Source organism: Branchiostoma floridae, chromosome 13 (assembly GCF_000003815.2).
Source record: "Branchiostoma floridae strain S238N-H82 chromosome 13, Bfl_VNyyK, whole genome shotgun sequence".
In the NCBI taxonomy this organism is placed as follows: domain Eukaryota; kingdom Metazoa; phylum Chordata; class Leptocardii; order Amphioxiformes; family Branchiostomatidae; genus Branchiostoma; species Branchiostoma floridae.
In genome coordinates, this window is record NC_049991.1 from 8,010,203 (window position 1) to 8,030,307 (window position 20,105).

The 20,105-nt window shown below is 38.1% G+C and overlaps 2 protein-coding genes and 1 long non-coding RNA gene across 3 annotated transcripts in view; 2 read left to right on the top strand and 1 right to left on the bottom strand.

Annotated features, from left to right (window-relative positions):
• LOC118428464 (glycine receptor subunit alpha-3-like) overlaps positions 1 to 293 on the bottom strand; it is a 52,985-nt gene extending 52,692 nt beyond the window's left edge. The window contains exon 1 of the mRNA XM_035838542.1: positions 55 to 293. Coding sequence (XP_035694435.1) covers positions 55 to 122 — 68 coding nt within the window. The 5' untranslated portion in view covers positions 123 to 293. The remainder of the gene's footprint in view (positions 1 to 54) is intronic.
• Positions 1 to 20,105, top strand: part of LOC118429432 (tubulin-specific chaperone D-like) — a 140,749-nt gene that overhangs the window by 77,475 nt on the left and 43,169 nt on the right. The window lies entirely within an intron of this gene.
• LOC118428465 overlaps positions 1 to 20,105 on the top strand; it is a 54,350-nt gene that overhangs the window by 30,106 nt on the left and 4,139 nt on the right. Inside the window, exon 2 of the long non-coding RNA XR_004832660.1 lies at positions 12,964 to 13,046. This is a non-coding gene — a long non-coding RNA (uncharacterized LOC118428465). The remainder of the gene's footprint in view (positions 1 to 12,963; positions 13,047 to 20,105) is intronic.

A 20,105-nucleotide genomic window follows, 5' to 3' on the forward strand; every position in this document is an offset into this window, starting at 1 on the left:
GTACGTAACTCTTACATCTACAGTCATCACACACAAATCTGCGCGGGTACTCACCCGATCCGTCCGAGATGGAAAAGTAGACACGAGAAGAGTGTAAAAGCTGCTCCATGGTTAAGCCCCATCCTGTCCTCGGGGAATTAGCCTCTGCCGCTTGTGTCGGCCGTGTGAAACTCAGCGTCGGAGTCAGGATGGGGATAATTTCACGTATGGAGGGATGGCATGCTGCTTTCTACTAGTTTACTCTGCAGTGCAAGCCCAGGCCTCCAAGGCAACACTTCTCATTTGCATAAACTGACAAGGCAAGAGGCACAGGTGGTAAGTACCACTATAAAGAAGGGGTGTCCTTTTTTCTAAACAGTTGTACCTTGTTATATGAATGACCGTTTACGATATTGTGTACTCTGCCCTCTTGTGTTTTTTAAGCAAAAACGTTTTCTACCACTGTGGCTCAAGTTGATATGAAAGAAACTTTGTAGTGTCATGTTCAAGTGATGAAGTACATTGCGAGGTCCCAGAGGTGGATGATGCCATTGTTCTGGGAGGGAGGGTCAGAGGAAGGAAGTTTTATTGCCCCTCAGACAGGCCCCAGATGGTTGGCTGATGGACGCTAAATCTATTCCTGATCTACTCAGAGGTCGCATTGATTTTTACATCCCGCATATATACCACATACCGGGGGGGAGCAAGATTTATCATTACAAAATGGACCAGACTATATTTATCGCTCAGACCAACCTATTCTCCCTCCAGTTCTGTCAGAGCATGCTGTTTTTGTCTCCTCGAAGGGAAAGGCCATTATATCTTTCAGAGAAGCCTGTAATAGCGTGAAGGGCCGTGAAACAAAACTATTACGACATGATGCTGTTTGGAAGAATAACAAAGTTGCTGTGCACCTGTGTCTTAGTGCAAGGGAATGACCATGATATATCTTTCAGAGGACTGTGAAATACCTTGAAGGGACATGAAACAAAATTACATTGTATTACTCAGTGCTGCTGCTTGCATTGTTAAACTAATTAGAATTAACAAAATTATTGATACAGAATAGCAACATTGCTTTGAACTTTGTTTCAGTGAATATATTCACTGATGTTTTGCTTCATAATTCATTTGAATCATTACCGGCATTGTTCTAGTGCCTTACAGTGCAGTTACAATGTACTTGACCTGTAGAGTGAATCAGATACACTTAAGGTTCATGTATTAAAAGTTTCTGTCCCTTATTGTATCCGCAAGTGACAGCTTCAAAACAATTATTAGAGTCATTGAATATAAGAGAAAGTACAATATGTCTCAGTGTAATAAATCAAGTATAAAATCTGCAAATCTTTTCCATAACATTTTGCAGATAGTCACTATGTATTTCACATACAGTGACCATAAGAACACTTAAATCATAACGCAGTATGCTGAATATTTTCATTAATATACATGTATGCAAATGTATTATGTAGTCAAACAACTCAATATTGTCGTACTGTAATACAATATGATGTTGAGAAAGCAAATGCTCTTGTCATAATAATAATAACAGATTATTATTGACATTTCATGCAAAGGTTCCCTCAGGGAGGAGTGAACTTAAAATGCTGTAGATGTTATCTCGTTCAAGTCAACCTCAAATCAGGCCGGGCTATTCTTCTCGTCAGTGTTGTTATGGTTCTACCGATGTTATCATTATCTCCAGGCTTGGGAGATCTAACCAGGCCCAGAGGTCTTGTGGGTAATGTCGGCGGGTGTACCCTGGTCGAGACACCGGTATTACGCGGGCAGCGGGGTATATCCCGCGTTCATGTAGATTAATTGGAGGATCTCGATCTTTGTGAGAAACTTACTCTTTGTAAGTTCGAGGGTCTGCGAGTGGTATGAGGCCACACCTGGGGTCCACACTAGGATGACGTAACCAGTACCTGTACAAAAACAGCAAAAATTGTTTGAAGGTTGTCCAAAATACAGCATTTAACTTAGTAAACACTCTAACTTGATTGCTTTTGGACAATACATAACTTTGTACACATAATGTACCAAATTATGTCATTCCTATAATTTTGTTTGCATTGTATCACCCATTCACAAGTTTTCAGAAACAATTAGGTTCAGGTCCGGACCGGGACCTGATCCTCCAGAACTGAACTATACCTGTACCTGAATATTACGTTTTTGTACCCACCCCTAATTTCGTTGTGTCCAGCTTAAAATCTTTTTCAGCCACTAAAAAAATGCTCATTGTTTGGGAGCACATATTGATGATTTTCATTGTTAGATCCATTATGTTTAACTGATGACTGTATATTTTCAGTTGTTTCATATCATAAAGTTCAGGGTTTTCTTTTACCTATGAGGTAAAATTTTTGTCCATGACTTCAAGCAAATTTCCATCCTGAGACAGAGGGAACTGTCCTGGAGACTGCGATATATACAGGATGTACGTTACTGCAGCCCTTTTATCACCAGTGAATGCATTCTAATCTAATCCCTTAATCGATTTGCCATCACTATCATGGTCAAGTTCATAACGCTTAATGCGAGGACGGCAACACTACTAAATTAAGTAATAAAACGACTCTGATCTTCCCCAATTGCCCCGCACACTACACGGTAGTGCACTTTCCCAAACATTGGCTCTCTTGATGGCAGGGTAATTTAGTTATGTCCCAGATTCTCTGAATTGTGGCCGCTACCCGCTCTCTTGTCATAAATATAAAATGAGCTCAAAACAGCTGAATGGTCTGTAATTTTACCGGGGCTAAATCGGCGCTTGGCGCAGGCACGACTAGCTTGTATGCAGCTGGGCATGGTTGGGAGGAATGGTTCATTATTTATGAGGGGGGGTACATAAAAGCTTCAAAAGGGATATTACAGCTGGCATCTTCCACCTCTTTTAAGGAACAATTGGTGGTGGTATTGTCAATGTAAGAGATGCCCAAAAAAATTGGATAGGGGAGTGACATGAAACTAACATGAAGCCTGACAAAAAGGACTACTAAACAGTCTTTAACAAGAATGTGTATTGATTATTTTATTGATGCAAATCAAGCTAGACAGGTGCATATAGGCAATCATTTAGTTCTTGTTTTATATCCATTTATGTTTTACTCTTAACAATTATTTGTCTTCTTACTGCATGACGTTTTTTTTTTCTACATTGAAGTTAGTACAAATAAAGTCTTACCCTATACATGTTGTAAATGGTTCCCAGGAAATTTGTAGCGTTTTACTGTTAATTGTATGGAATACTGTGTGACCCTGACTTTAACATTGAAGGCTTATTATATACATGTTCACAGAAATAGAAGAAAAGAAAGTTTATGTTCATCAGGAAGTTTAGGTAAGGTTTCTGCCGTTATCTTTGAAAAATTGTACGAGAGTAGGAGAGCATGTAAGGTTCTTTATGGTCAGAATTACTCAGATTACAATACATTCACCTGCAGGCCCACTTCACACTTCCCAACATTAGACCCTATGACCCATGTAATGATATATCACACAAAGGCTGCTGAAATTTCAATTGGTAGTTTCAAATCTAGGTTACTGTAAGCTTCATGAGGTAAAACAGTCTCACAGTAAACAGGACCAGATTTCAACTCTTTTTACTCCAAAAATGAGGCATGCTTGAAGAGGAATGCTCAAGTGGACATAACTACAGTCAAGTATTACAAAGCAATGTTTAGAATCTCAATCTACTGGTATGTGCTAACATAAATGACATATCCTTGAAGTTCACCTTCAAAAATCTAGTTTTTCTTATCATCTTTGACAGTAAGGTGTACAGTGTGGTATCTTGTAAATTGAGAAAACTTTATACAATGTACTAGTATACCGCTTACATAGGTTTCAGGACAGACAAATTTAACTTGTAACAAACAAACAAAAAACTTCAGACATACAGATTTCTGTTACTGCTATACCACAATCTCATCTGGGTCATACAGTATGTCTAGCCCTCTGTCAAGCCACAACAATGTTATCATGATGACCAGTGCAAATGACGCAGTGTTGTCATCATCTAGCTTAGGTTTCTACACCAGATACCAGAACAGGTATATAAACAACAATATGAATGCGTCATAGATGTTGAGCTAAGATTTCCTTTCAGCAAAAGGAACAACAATTATGGTCTTAGTTGGATAAGGGACCTTATAGTTTGTTCAGTGTCCTTGAAACAGATTAAGGTTACCCTCTTGTTGAAACGTTGGTCTTTTATTCTGCACTACTCAACATCTTCTGTGTGTTCATGCACATACTGTACATTGTAGTACTGGGGGTAAAGCAAAGAAAAACTGTTACAGCAAGTGATAAACAGTTATTGCTTTTTGGTACATTTGTATTGCAGTGACCTTTGCCCCAGAAATGAAAGATTAAGCTCAATACCTGTTACATACCTTAAACATCTGAAGCAGTTGAAATTGATACCTAAGAAGAAAGGTTGCTTTGCCAAAACACATTGCAGAAAATTTATTGCCCCTGTGTGCATGTTTGATGTTGAAAGGGAAACATAGTAATGACATGTGACATCGTGTGCAGTTCTTAATGGGAGCAATTAGCATATTGCACACGTCAGGCCATCAGAAACTACAGCAGGAGTCAGGCCTCGTCTCACTGTGCATTAACCTTCTTACACTTCCGCTGAAAGTGTTTTCTCTCTTGTGCGAAGAGTCCATTAATGGGGACTGACGGGCCCCATTCATTGTCCATTGTGCGGAGCCCATTTCCTATCATCTGGACACTACAATGGGATCATGGCAACGTTTCCGCAAGGCTTGCGTAAGACCTTGGTTTGTGTCACGATTCTCAATGAAGTGGTGCAACATACTCAGTCTAGTAATATGCATTTTGGCAGGTAGATGGAAAGGCTATAAAGTGACAATTCAAAGTTAAAAAAGTACAAAAAGATGTAAGCAAGCTTAACTGTCCTTATCCTTAAGAGTATTCAAAACACTTTCATTCTGACAGTTTGATGTAGATTTGAATGTCTTGATTGATCTTAGAAAGTCTCTGTGCTAAAATACTGACTATTAGAATGACTCAATGACATGATTAAATTATGATTCTTTGGTTGTACCTTACAACATTTTTAAATTTACAAGAGTGTACAATACAATTTGATTTGTTGTTCTTGTAAACATTTTTCTTCAAAATGATGATGTTAGGTCATCATTTGGCACCGTTGAAATCTGTTTAGATTTGATATTCTACTTTAGATGCCATGTGCATAGAAGATTGCTGTCAATTATCATGTGGTTGTCAATCTTTTATGAGCTTCAATGGTTTGTACACCTTAATTGTTCGTTTGTCATAAAATTTTTGACGCAAGACCAGATGGCCGATAATTGTTGAGAAGCTCCTCGTAAAATTTAACAGTCAACTAATGATACAATGATTGTGTTCTGCAAATGTCTTTTAAGAAACATCATCACACAGTCAGGGTGCACATTACGGTACTGCAATGGATATGGTAGTTCTTGATTCAAAGTATTACACTTTGAAATGAATTGATGGATGGCTCACTGAAAAGACATCAAAATACAACAATGGCAGCCAGTTGTCTGAATTGATGCCAGACTTTACATCATATTAAAATCAATGTACAAGTGAATGAAATATGATTAACAATTAAAGATTAAAAAGAAGGCGTGATTAAAACAAAATGCCTGACAAGACTCAATGGTTTTAAAGATTGAGACAATCAAACTAGTCCAAAGTATGAAATAACATATAATATGACGCAACAATAGAGGGCGCTTTCATGTAGTCATGACTTGTTCAGCAACTGAGTTGAATTGACTGTGAGTCATTACCATCTCCAGAACCCGTCCCTCCATCCTGGGAGGGAAATCTGCTTAATGGGGAAATAGAAAAATTCTCCCTGTCCGTCCCTCAGATCTTTATTTCAAAACGTGGCATTGATGAAAATGTAGTGCCACAAGCTTGATATGCTGATGCTCTGCTGATGTCACAAAGAAATAAAGCAGTCTGTTTCATAGAAGAACACAAATACCTCACTGATGCACCAAAACAAAGATATAGCTGCCTAATTTGAAGTTATAATGAAAAAAAACAAATTTACAAGCTGAAAATCTTGATATCATAATAATTGACATGAAGTTATTGTTGCCTTTTCACCAACCCAGTTCTAGTGGTGTTATTTGTATTCGTCTAAGGGAATTCCGTGCCTTTTCCCCCGGGACCGCAGTGATGTATTGTATGGCATAACCCATGGGTGATAACAATTCATCTGGTCTCCCCCTGCCAGTTGTGCCGCTTACTTATCGGCCATCTTGAACAACATCAAGGTGAGGACGTAATTCTATTAGCAAATCAGGGGCTCTCCTGGGACGGCCTTAATTGATTTTGTATCAGGGTACTTGAGCCGGGAGACCTTGACACGACGTGATGCGGCTCACCTATGTCATCTTATCTATGGACGAGTCATTTATATTCCCGGCAGTGGTGAGATCTGCTGTCAGTGAAGACAGGTTGAAAAGAGATAGTCGCTCTTTGATTCATAGCTTTGAACATGAATCTGATTTCTTTTGCATCTTGGTTTTGAAAAAGGTGTTTTGACATTTTATGATGTTTTGTGATATAGAGATAAGAAAACAGTTTGTATAGAAGTTATCTTGTGATTAGAATTATTATCAATTGTGCAGGAAAATTAAAGTACGGATGACACATGCAGAACACGACTTTTCATTAGCCTTTTGCCTGGAGATTATGGGAATCTGTCGCATCATTTTCGAGGTGTCAAAAGATTTTAACAGTCACCAAGAACTGCGACAGTCTCTACTGTTGGACTGTGTGCACAGAAAGACTGGCACAAAATTTTTCATTATCCTTTTGTTATCAACTTATGGAAATGTGTCACAACATTTTAAGAGCTTTCAGAAGAATATAGAGGTCACCCTACAGTTGTCCTTAAAAGTTTTGCACCACCTTGCAACTACTAACAACTGCTGCTGATAGCAGTTTTATTTTGTGAAAAGGATAACACTTTTTGTTTGTTAGAATAAGAATATTTGTATTTCATGCTCACAATACAGGATGCATTTGATCTATTGTGCTTTGGCACAGTAGCATTATTCATTATTAATCAGAAATTCATTACATGCAATGAAAGCTGCCAGTTGGACAAGCAGCATTTCTAATGGCTGAAACAATGATCAGCAGGTTCTTAATGTGTCATGCCATTACTACCGTCTAGTTATCTTCCATTAGTGATATTAAAGTATATTGACAGTATCAAAAGAATTTCTTGATCTTCAAACAAAACACCATCCAAGTGCCTTAGAAATGCTTTCTGATTTTGATCCATAGATGAATGGTAGAGAATGACTTGGGAACAATAGCCTGATGTTGGGGGTGGGTGCTGGTTCGGAAAATTCAGGTACAGGTATGTTAATAGGACCAGGCCCATGTCTGGACCTAAACCTGGACTTAACTGTTTGTGAAAGCGTGTTAATGGGATATGGTTCATTTTGCTACAAAGGAAGTTGTTTAGTGGAGTATGACTTCCAATTGCCTTTTATAATCCTATCTTCATGGGAACAAAACTAATTTCCTCAGTGTAACTTAGACCATGGTTGACTGAAGAAACTTGGTAAAAATGACTATCAACTCTTCTCTATTTTACTTGTTATTTTCTTGGACCGGGAAGCCCCAAAACACATTAAACCCCTGGCAGTGCAATCTGTTCACTTTCTTAATATCAATCTTTTTTCAGGTCCGTTTTTTCCAGACCGGTCTAACAAGAAAAAAAAAGGTTTTGTACCGGTATTCGCTACCTGATGTGCAAACTAAAGTGATGGAGGTTCCTCTTAATCTTTGTCCCACTGGAACACACGAAAATTTAGATAGATGTACCACAGGGCAAATGTTTGGCTTCACGTTTCTGAGGGAGAGACACTGCGTTTCGCTAATTAGTCCACCTTCGGCACGAGCTGTAATATGTTATCAGAATGCAGGGGAAATGGACACGTTCCCAAACAATCACTCTTTCCCAATTAACAAGTAATGGTTGTTCTGGAATTCCCGGCAGGAGTATAAGTTAACGAGAAACGATATTTTGTGGCTGCCAGCACTTTTATCTCAGGTTTTCATATTCCCTTACTGACTTAGATGCAAACTGTGCCTTAAGTTTATCAATTCTTGTTCTTGCAGACTCAATTTCATGGTAGGAGGGGAAAGGAGGTTTTGATGTATTAGCAATTGATGTAAGACTAAAGTACACCAAAAATAAAACACAAATCATTTAGAGTCAGTGCTACTTTTTCTACATCATTCATTTGTGGTTCAAATTTCCGATTTTTGACAATTTTCCTGACTAGCTTCTATTCTTTACCTAAACCTTTGGGCATCTTGTATCAAGATGGTCTTTCTAAATTTGTTTCATGTTATTCTCTTAAGTTGTTTTGAGTATGGAAATGTGTTACAATTTGTTGTTTTATTTCTTTAAATTCTGCTCCAGCACAGTCAAAACTAAGGTAGTGTCAAAAATGTCACTGTTGCAATACAAGAATGCAGTGTTACTATCAATTGGCAACAGCCATGTCTTTCAGTGACAACATATTCCTTTTCAGTGTGAATGTCATTCAGGTCCAGTGAAGGCTATGTCATTGTGACTATACTGTGGAGAAAGAAGGATGGTTGTGTCAGTGTGCATGTCATTTAGGGAGGGTAACTATGTCAGTGTGAATGTCACTCAGGTCCGGTGAAGGCTACAACATGTAATTCAATGTCATTGTGTCTATCATTTGACAAGAGTGATGGTTCTGTCAGACTGAGTTTGAATGTTGTTTAGTTTAGGTCATCATCATCATCGTTTCATGTGATCACACATGTTTACACGCAACGTGTTTATACCGCCCCTTACGGTGTGACAAACCCTTTCACTGGCTAATCACAAGACAGGGATGCGCCAGGTCTACCATCCAACTGACATAGGTACCAGTTTAAGTACCAGTTTAGGTACCTATGTCAGTGTGAATGGTATCAAGTGCATCTTGTATGACTCCAGTGTCGGTTTTGTCATTTAACAATATGGATAGTTGTTTCTATGTGAGTGTCATTTGGGGAGGATGCCTACTTGTATGTCAGTGAGAATGACGTTCAGCACCAAGGACAGGTACATGTATCAGTGTGTATCTTGTATGACTCTAGTGGCAGTTTTGTTAGTTAACAATATGGATAGTTATTTTAGTCTGAGTGTCATTTGGGGAGGGTACCCATGTCAGTGTGAATGGCGTTCAGCACCAAGGACATGTACATGTATCAAGTGTATATGGTATGACTCCAGTGTCAGTTTTGTCATTTAACAATATGGATAGTTGTTTCAGTGTGAGTGTCATTTTGGGGGAGGATGCCTATGTCAGTGTGAATGGCATTCAGCACCAAGGACAGACGCTCGTGTATTACTTTGTTTAGTTCAAGTAGTTGTGTCAGTCTGACTACAGTTTAAATAGTTGTGCCTGGATATCATTTAGGAAAGGTCTGTGTCAGTGTGAATGTCATTCAACATCAGGGACAGACATTTGTGTATGGCATTGTGCATCTCCAGTGACCGTTATGTTAGTGTGCCTGTCAACTGGCAGATAACAGTAGGAATGGTTGTGTCAGTAGGAAGGATACCTAGTACATGTATTTTAGTCATGAATGTCATTCAGCACTAGGGACAGACATTTGTGTATGGCATTGTGCATCTCCAGTGACCGTTATGTTAGTGTGCCTGTCAACTGGCAGATAACAGTAGGAATGGTTGTGTCAGTAGGAAGGATACCTAGTACATGTATTTTAGTCATGAATGTCATTCAGCACCAGGGACAGACATTTGTGTATGGCATTTTTCCACTCCAGTAACTGTTGTGTCAGTGTGCCTTCCAGTGACTGTTGTGTCAGTGTGTCTGTCAACTGCCAGATAACAGTAGGGATGGTGTGTCAGTGTGAATGTCATGTACATGAATGTTAGTCATGAATGTCATTCAGCACCAGGGACAGACATGTATAACGTTACTTATGTCATCCAGGACCAGTGGCAGTTGTGTTAGTGTGACTACCAGTTATCACTAGGGATGGTTGTGTCAGTGTGAATGTCATGTACATGAATGTTAGTCATGAATGTCATTCAGCACCAGGGACAGACATGTATAACGTTACTTACGTCATCCAGGACCAGTGGCAGTTGTGTTAGTGTGACTACCAGTTATCACTAGGGATGGTTGTGTCATTTTTGAATAATGTCATTTATTAAGGGTACCTTGTTGGTGTGAATATCATTGAATAACAAGGGCAGCTGTAAGTGACTTTTGCTAACTCCAGGGACAACTTTGCCAGGATGACTATTTAGCAGGGGGAATAGCTGTTAGTGTGAGTGGTATTCAGCACCAAGGACAGACACAGGTCTACCATGTTGTACAGCTTGACACAATGACAGTTGTTTTAGTGTGGGCACCTTTTAACAATCGTATAGGTGTCGCCATGTCAAAACAAATGCCATGATAGTGAATGTTTTTAATTTTCATGAATGATATCAATCTTTTCATATGTGGCGTACTAGAAATAGATATTTTGTACTTGGAGTTACCTCCAGTGTAATTCAGTCATGTAGCTTTTGTAATTGTGCAACCAGTCAATATCATAACTAGTTAATTGTGCAGGGTAGGGCTTTTTGTGTTTAAACATGCTTTTGAAATAATTTGTACAGTTTGTTTAGACCTTTTGGTTACGATTTACTTGCAAGATATCAAATAAAGTTGATACACTATGTCCTGTGATGTGTTTTTTTTATAAAAGTAGAAGTATAATACAGGCACTGCAGTATTGAACACAATTGCAAGTTAAATCACAAAATTCAGTCTGATTCACTAAGGGTGAATCTTTTTACCTTTATATGGGTCATTCATGGCACCTGAGTCTGATTTATCCCAATGGAAATTTACCGCAAATTGTGCTCCACGGCCCATTTTGGTGTTGAGTCACAAAGCGACCAAAGCGATAATACACATATCTCCTAATTTAGTACCTGATTCCTCTCTATTTAGCTTGTCACGTGTATATAGGTTAATGTGTGGGCATTCTGTCTGTCTTCTCCACTGGGTACATTTTTTTTCCATTAGCAACCTTCAGTGGACAACTTTTATATGTACTACCCGGTAGATCTCTTTACTAGGTCTTGCCCTGCCTGGCTTTGCTTTATCTCCAAACCAAACTTTTGTTAATATCACAACCATATATTGACTCCATGAGTCAGATTATGGTAATGTTTTTAGCTATTTCAGAATTTTTCTTGGAATTTGGAACCTTTTAATGAATTGCCCTGACTTGAAACTGTTGTAAAACTAGAATGACCTTTGTCCAGGATCATATGACCTTTGTACACCCTCTTTGACCTATCAGTGGTTTTAAGGGCCATGGTATCTGTCAAAAGATGCATTAGTGTAATTCAAGTCACCACACGACAAAATGCCAAATAAATCAAGGGCAACAAAGATTGGTCAGCAAAACCCAAACCAAGATCTTTAAAAAGATGTAATATATAGGTGTATCTCTGTTGTAGTTCAAGCCATTTACATTGGAAATTTATCATATCGTCACCTGACTATTACTTACAAGTAAAGATCTTTTTGCTGACCCTTTTCATGCATTGTCCCAAGAAATTGACCTTTTATTTTTAGATCTATCACCGATTTTTGAAAGAAAATAACGACAGGGCGCATTGGCCATTAACTGCCATCAATTTCAAGACATGCGTGGTGTATTGACGACCTGGTCTAGTGTTTCTGTCAGAGGGCACTGACCCTAGTTGTCACCTTCCATTTGTTTCCGGTTTGTGACCTAGTTTGTTGTCTTCAACGTAATCAAGTCAGAAATGTTGAATCCTATACTACTTTTACAGGTATAACATATGCATCATAGAAGTTGCATGAAATCAGCTTAGGCCTAGGAAAAAATTCTTATGTTTCGTGTTTCCCTACCTACCCTTAAAGAAATGACGACCCTAGACTGTTTTTGGGGTGGCCAGTGGAGTCACATGGCTTCCAGTTAGAATTTATTCAGCCTACTTCCTATTGAACTAAAAACACTGCTTGTCCAATCTAATGGAGGATAAATGTATATATTATGCACAGAATTAAAGTTTGACATTGAAAGACAAGTGTCCTCATGCAAATTTTACTTTAAATTTATTACTTTAAAGATTACAAGAAAAAGATAATCCCTACCTTCCGACCCTATTGTTATAGGACTGAAACAGGAGACACATAATTTTTCTCCCTAGGCCATAACAGCTCATATAGGCAAAAAAATACACATTTTACCTGTAAAAGTCTGTTTGACAACAGTTTACTGCTCTACAGTAGTTGTACTGTCTCTCATTGGTAGGAATTGTTACTAGCTATTCTCTGAGTCCATAAATTAGATTACATGTACTCTGTGCCTGGGTATTCTGGGAAGGAGACTGTCATGGTGGATGATCTCATCCCCAGGCTCAGCTGGTACCCAACCTCCAATTACCCCTCCCCCTGATCTTTCACAAAAGCCCTCCTGACATTGAGGGGTCAAAACTATCCAATCAAAAGAACAATAAAATGATTAATGTAAAGGCCAGACGACTTTTTGTTTGGTGGGGAGGGCGGAAGAGCTATGTGTATGTTTGCACCAAGTCTTGTTCATTGTGACACTCAGCCATGCTAACTATGTTCAGCAATTGAACCCATAACTCTCACAGCTTTATTTGACAAAAGACTACCAACAAGATAAAGACGGTTACAACAAAATGTTACATTATAATGTTAACGTTAGGTCAGTAGTGACATGCTTGATAACTGTTTGAAAGTTCACAGTACAGTTTCTGTTACCATGCATTGTATATTCCTGCCTTACATAACTTTACAACCAAGAAATAAGATAAATGTTGATATACATTATACCTGACTGCTCTTTATCTTATTTTCATTATTCTCGATTGTGCAGAGAGCAAAGAAGTCAGAGAACATGACATGGAAGGTGACCAGCTGCCAATTCGGACCCGAAGATTACGGCACAACAATGAAAAGGTGATGGATGACCTCATCAATTATTCCCAAGTTTAGCCTTGAGGGCCAGGGGGGGAAATGTTGGGTTTCTGGTTAAACCTGCCGATCGCTGGCAAGTAGGGGTGGGTACCAGTATGGTGTACCGGTACAAAATCGTTTTTTCTTGCTTGACCGGTGCAGAAATAAACTGACCTGAAAAAAATCAGTGGACCGGATGTTGGACAGATACAAAAATGAACAGATTATGTGGGCAGATGTTCAAGTGTTTTGGGGCTTATAGGTCCAAGAAAAGAACAAGACCAAGGTGATGAAAATCATTTTCCGACAATTCTGACTTGTTCCTGTATTTCAGACTATAAACAGATAAAGGCTGAACTGACATAAGAACAATTGAATGTAAGAATGTGTAGTAAACATGCTTCAGTTTATTAAATCAGTCCATATATACATACTTGACAAGTGCTTATACAATATGAATGTTGAAAAACCTGTGTCAAAAGCATTTTGGTTTTACTTAACGTTGAACTGCATTTGTGGAATCACTTTGGCCAAAGTCAAAGGGAGAACTGGTCAAAGGGAGAACTGGTAACAGGTCCTATTGACCATAATTTTGTTTAGGGCTGGAATGGGAAACTCAACTTTAAATTTCTTAACCCTGAGAGCCCTGGCCAAAGTCTAAAAAAAGAGAAAGAACTTGTAACAAGTCCTTTTGACCATAATTTTGTTCAGGGCTGGATGGGAAACACAACTTTAAATTCCCTTGCCCTGAGAGCCTGAGTCGTTAAGGAGGCAGAGGGCAGGAGTCAGAGAACATGACACTGAGGTTGACAGCTCGCCAATTCAAACCCCAGCACCAAAGCGCTGCCACCAGGGTTTGATGGATTAGGCCATCAATTATCCTCAAGTTTATCCTGAAAGCCTGGAGAATCAAAGATGGCAGGTTTATAACCAGACAAGATAATCCCTTCATCACGACTGATCTCGGGGATTATGGCATCTGGTGTCTCGACCCGATAGTAAAGCTCCAGCTCTAATCGGCCTTGATGACTTTAGGGTTAGAAAAGTAAAGGATTTTGTCCCCGTTAGGCCATGCAATGTCATGTAAGCTGTAAGCATGAGTCTGGAAGTAGTCATAGTTGTCAGAGTTGACAACCTGTTGGAAAGAAGTAGCAAATGGCCGTGGCAGAATATCAACTTACATATCATAGCGACTTTGATTTATTCATTTTGTAAGGCACAAAGGGAAATATTGATGCTAACTCAGTGAGTGAGAGTGAGTGAGTGAGTGAGTGAGTGAGTGAGTGAGTGAGTGAGTGAGTGAGTGAGTGAGTGAGTGAGTGGAGGTAAACATAGGTGCAACTCTATTAAAAGTCGTGTAGCTGTTCAGAAACTGGTTATCTTGTCCTGTATGTGACACACCCATGGGATGCTTGGAGAGCTGACTAAATCCACACAGCTCAGTATTGTGATCCCCACTGGTGACATAGATATTAAACATCTGTTGCTGAGATTTAAGTGGATACCATTCCTATCTAGTGGGAGGGGGAGGGGGGTTAACTAGGATAAAACCCAACAGATAAGATTCATACCACAGAAGTTAAGATAAGCTGTGTGCAACTGGGACTAACATGGTCACACATTGTTACTTATGTTAGGCAGGCCCAGAAGGTAAGAAAGTTTAAGGAGAAATGAAAAATAGGATCTTCAGATGACTATGAAATATCAAGATGAAAGGAAGGGGGCTGTGTATAGTCCCATATATTTCCTTTTGCTGCTGTTTGACACACATTTGGGAGTTTGACACCATGATATAGTATATACATCAGGGTAGAGATATTTGCAATCTAGCAAGAATCCAAGGGAGAAAACTTTTCAAGTTTGATTCATGTCACTTTAGATGTATGGATTGAATTGAATAGAAACTCGGGATTTATAAACGGACCACTGTAGCATATTCATAGTATCCTGACTGTGATCTCTGTTGATGGAATTTTTTTGTGATTATGGATGATGTCAGTTTTCACCCTGATATATATGAATAGTAGATTTTTTTTAAATGACACCAGCACTTCAAATTTCTTTGTATATTGTTTCTGTAACAAATGATGTATTATGCAGTGCATCCAATATTTATTTTTTAAACATTTCATGTCATTGATTTTTTCATTGAATTTTTATCAATTGTTGATAAGTATCTTTTATGCTGTTTTGTCACTTTCTGCACATGTGGGTCATTTTATTGATCTTTATATGAAGGAAGTCATGTGAAAACTCTTTTAATGCACAATCATACAGTAACTCATATCTATTACATCATCATTACATGACATGGGTTTTGGTCGAAGATCAATATCTGATACATAAATCGAGATAAGATTTGAAATGATTTTTTTAGGCTGATTTGACAGTGATTGATTCAGTGGACAGTTCTTTTTGTCCCAAGGGAAATTTAAAAAAAACTGGTCAGTATGTCCAAGTTATGAATGTGAGGTATCATATTGTATGAGTTCACTCATAGATAATGGACAGAAGTATACACACACATGCACACACACACACATACATACATGTGCATGTTCCCCCCTCCCCATATACACAGACATTAACTCCCCTTCTTTTAGTTATCTGAACATTTCTGGTTGAAAACAGTGTGTCTGTACCATGTAATATTCCAAACTTGTGATTCTTACATTCAATTTAATCAACATTTATCAACCAATCATCCATCTTTACTGCCTTTGACAGTGGAATACTTTCATCAAGGCCATTGCAACATATTCATTTTCGTTTGCTAACCGTATGATTTTCTCACGACAGTTTGAGTACTTCGTATTGCAGATGGAATGGGTCCAACTCTCTAATTCAGATTGACCTGCCCTCCCCTAAGGGGACACTTCCAAAGATGACCCAGGGGAAGCATTAGGTAGTATCTCACTATGTCAGCTGCTTTACTGACTGTGGAATTGCCTCTTATAACGACTGTGAATGATTCAGTAGGTCCATGTCAGAAAAGTTGATGAGAGATTGAGTTTACTTTGGGTGGATGGTTCTGTGTTGAGTCTGTATGCTGGTCTAAGTCTTAGAATAAATCCAATCTTTGAGGACTTCATGTCCATTGTCATTCACATTTTTTTCTGCAGAGACAGAAGTCATCGTGATGGCATTCAGTCAACAAATTTCATCATTTTTACAGTTAAGCCATTCAGGCACCAGAAAATAGGCTGTCACTCATATTTATTGGACTTTTTATGACTTCCATGCAGTGAAGATTTAGAGAAAATTATGAGTGATAGCACAACCTCCCTGCTGTTAACACTTGGCTTGTTTGTACTCATTGCTCCCATGGACTCATAAGGTAAAAGGTATAAACAAGGTCGCTCCATAGCCTTTTTGAAGCCATAGGGGCAGTAATTTGTTATCCACTGTGACCAAGCATGTTATTAAAAGGCAGAGCCCATCCCTCTCCTTCCACTGCCTTTTGCGTTCCCAGCCAATCTCAAGTACCTATTTTTACTCCTGGATGAAGTGGGGAAAGTTGAATGAAATACCTTGAAGGTTGTTTTTTTCCAAGAACACAATGTCTAATCAGTAATTCCACGAAAAACCCATGCATATGACCTCTGGTGTCCATTTCTTTCAAAGCCACTTCGCTATTCATCTCAACGTCAGCCTTTCAATGCCACATGGACTTTGCCAGAAGAAAATCATGCACTCCTATAACTTATAAGAAGGTTTAAATGCAATGAATGCAGTGAAGTCAAAGTACGCAAAATGATATGCTTCTGTTAAATTGGGAAGATCTCGTGTTTGAGGAGAGCTCATTTTGACCAAATTCAAGAATCCATGACACTTGTTGTAGTAGTCAAAGAGGTTCTTCCCCAAGATTTGGAAGTGGATAAAACCTATTCTGGTCTGAATGGGGTAGGGACTTTTGAGAGCAATCTTCTTAACCCCTGCTTCTCCTATTGAGTTCAGTTTAAGTCCTCACATTACAATCATGAAGAAAGAAGAAATGCTATATCATTCCTATTCATGTAACCAGTAATCTTAGTAACCAAATGGCCTTCGGGTCTTGTTACATGGTGGAGTTTCAAGAAAATCATACTATCTAGCACCCGCTTCTAGAGACTGAGGTTAAAACCAAAAGCACTGCAGCAGACTATGCTTAGCATGCTGTGATGAACTCCTTTGTTCACAATGTAGTTCAAGGTCAAAGCAGACAGAAAAGGTCAGGTCCCAAGACGGGCAGCAATGACCTAGGGTCATCCTGTAAATAATTAACCCTCTACGGACAAAAGAAGCTCCACAAAGGACTACAGAATCGGCGAATAGTGGAGGCTCATGAGAAAAGTGGAGACCGTGTCTCTTGTATTGATCTGTGTCAAAGTTGAACTAGAACTTAGGAGTTAGGTCAAGATGGGCGTCGTCTATAAAAGGGTTTCCTGACAGCTAATTTTCTCATTGTGCTAGACAATCTGCAGAGGCCTTGTATCCCCTTGTTTCCAAGACAAGATAAGTTATATGCTGTCTAAGACCATCGGCAGTAGCCCCATTGTCCTATTGTTAGAGAAAGTTTTTGATAGAATGTGCATTGTTTCTATGATAAGCAGAAACTCCATTTTTTATGGTTGCATTGATTAGGCCATGTTGATTTAATGATTTTGGATGACATCTGTGCATGCATCAATTTTCATCCTTTTTCAAAAAGATAAATTTTTTTATCCTTTCTGTAAATCGTGAAAGCAGCTGTAAATTTAAAGGTAACACGTGTACTGTAAATTGACAAAAAAATTGGAAAACAGATATTAATGTCATAGCAGGCCAAACTAAATTCCAAAGTCAAGGAAGAAGATATGAAAGAACAAAAATTAAGAATCTATTGTTTGGTATACATGTACCATACTTTGTGTGTTTAGATATTTGTTCAACCTTTGTGATCACTTAGATTTCAGAATGAAGGCAACTTTAATTTGTTTCCGGCCCAAATTTTTTATTCACATCAGTTTTGAGTTTCCCAGAATATGTCATCCATATAATCAAATTGATATGACCTCTAAAAGAAAGTGACAAACTGTTACACAATGCTTTTTTCGTGAGTTACATTGTACACTATGCAATAAGGTTATTAAATGCCTTCATAAATATAGCCTTCAAGTATCTTCAAATCCCCTTTCCTGTATGTATACATTGCTCTCCTTTACCCTACAACATATGGTAGATAATTTTATTGATATTAGCATTTTTTATACAGTAACCTTACTGAAGGAAAAAAAGGTGATGCCAAGCAAAATAAGACAGAAGTGCCTTTTGACAGGAATTGATCGTAATAACTTCATTTGCCTGCCCTTTGTTGGGATTTCTAAAGAAAATGCTCAATTAAGGACCTCCTCAAATAAGCTCTTTCAATGAGTGCTTTCACTGAATCAATCCCGATGCCAACCTCAATACAGTCATCCATCCACTTGGCACCGTAGACAGTAGCTTGGCTGCCATTCAACTATAGCTACTCCAGTATGGTGGTTCACCTCCAGTGGAGGTACTGCTTTTGGTTGTTTATTGTGTGTTTTCAACTACATGCACAACATTATATCCTTGTGATAGATTTGTATGAATTTGGTACATGTAGGTCCGTAGTCATTGAGGTCACAAATAAATGCATCAATTTTGGTCCCCCTATCAGTATTTGCAGGTACTGCAGCATTACAGACCAACACTCTATCCTTGAAAGTAGAATGGAGCAGTCAGTTATACCAGCTGGTACTGTGTCGTTGCTGACTCTTTGATGGTTATCAGGAAGTCGACTTTGGTATAATTGGTATAATTTGAACTATGTTATACATGTACTATGTTGTTTGAGTATTCTATTTACCACATTATCGTCTTTTCCTTGGCAACATGTTCATATTAGCATTTTTATTTTTATTAACAAAATCATTATTGATTGATTTCTTCTCTGCCTTTTTGGAGTACATATTGAATGAATTGTAAATACTTTTGCCCAAAGAACAACTGGTCATAAGAAGCAAAAAGATACACAATCCTAATATAGTATGCAGATGCAGTGAGTAAATAGAAATAGGTAATACTTGAAACCCGTTCATTTGTCAATTGTCACTAAAAACTTGTCAATTGTACCTAAAAACTTGTACCTAAGCTAGTGGACTCCTGCAAATCCATATATTCTAAATTACAAATAAACATTCTTACACCTATATATCAGGATTCTTATATGATATAAAGATAAAATAAAACTCAGATTTTCAAACATTTAGAATTATCAGAAAATCAAGTTATTATAGCTAAAATATTCTTCAAACAGTGACGTTTTTGAATGGCATAAAGACATACCAAATTTTTTAAAAACTGTCACTGTTTGACGAATATTGTAGTAACTGTATTCATACATGACAGATGAACCTTTTCAACAGTAAGTTATTATTTTGAATATGCTGAAAATTAAAAAGGAACATATTCAGCTGAAAAAGTCCAAGCGCTAGCGTGTCCTGACATCAGTTTCATGGCCTACATATTTTGATGTACTGAAATATTGATCATGCGAATGTCCCTTTCAATTCTCCACGTATGATTAGTGTTGGTTAAATATGGCCTGCACTGCAAAATTGGAGAGCCAGATCAATATATATTCACTGGTTTGGAAAAAATGTTTTGCTGTAGAATTGGCTAATAAGTCATCAGGTCACATCTAGATAATCAATATTGATGCTTAATTATGATCTCTGTATTGAAAGTCTTGCCAAATAAAAAGGCTGCCATCTATAGTCCACTTATCATTTAGTGTACATTAAATGTCAGATTATTTTGCGTATATGTCTCAATATTATGTGAGCATTGATAAGAGATATAGCTAGAGATAGATTTATCTAATTCTTGCCTTTTTGTACTTGAAAATCTTTTAAATATTTTCGTAATGATATTTATCAATTTATCAAAAAAAGAAGGTAATCAGAGATAGCAGACTTCAGTCCCTCCAGCAGAGGGTACAGAAACTGCACTGAAGAAGTGAAAAACAATTCTTCACTCTCTTTAGGATGACGTAAGAATATGATGACTGATGTTAAG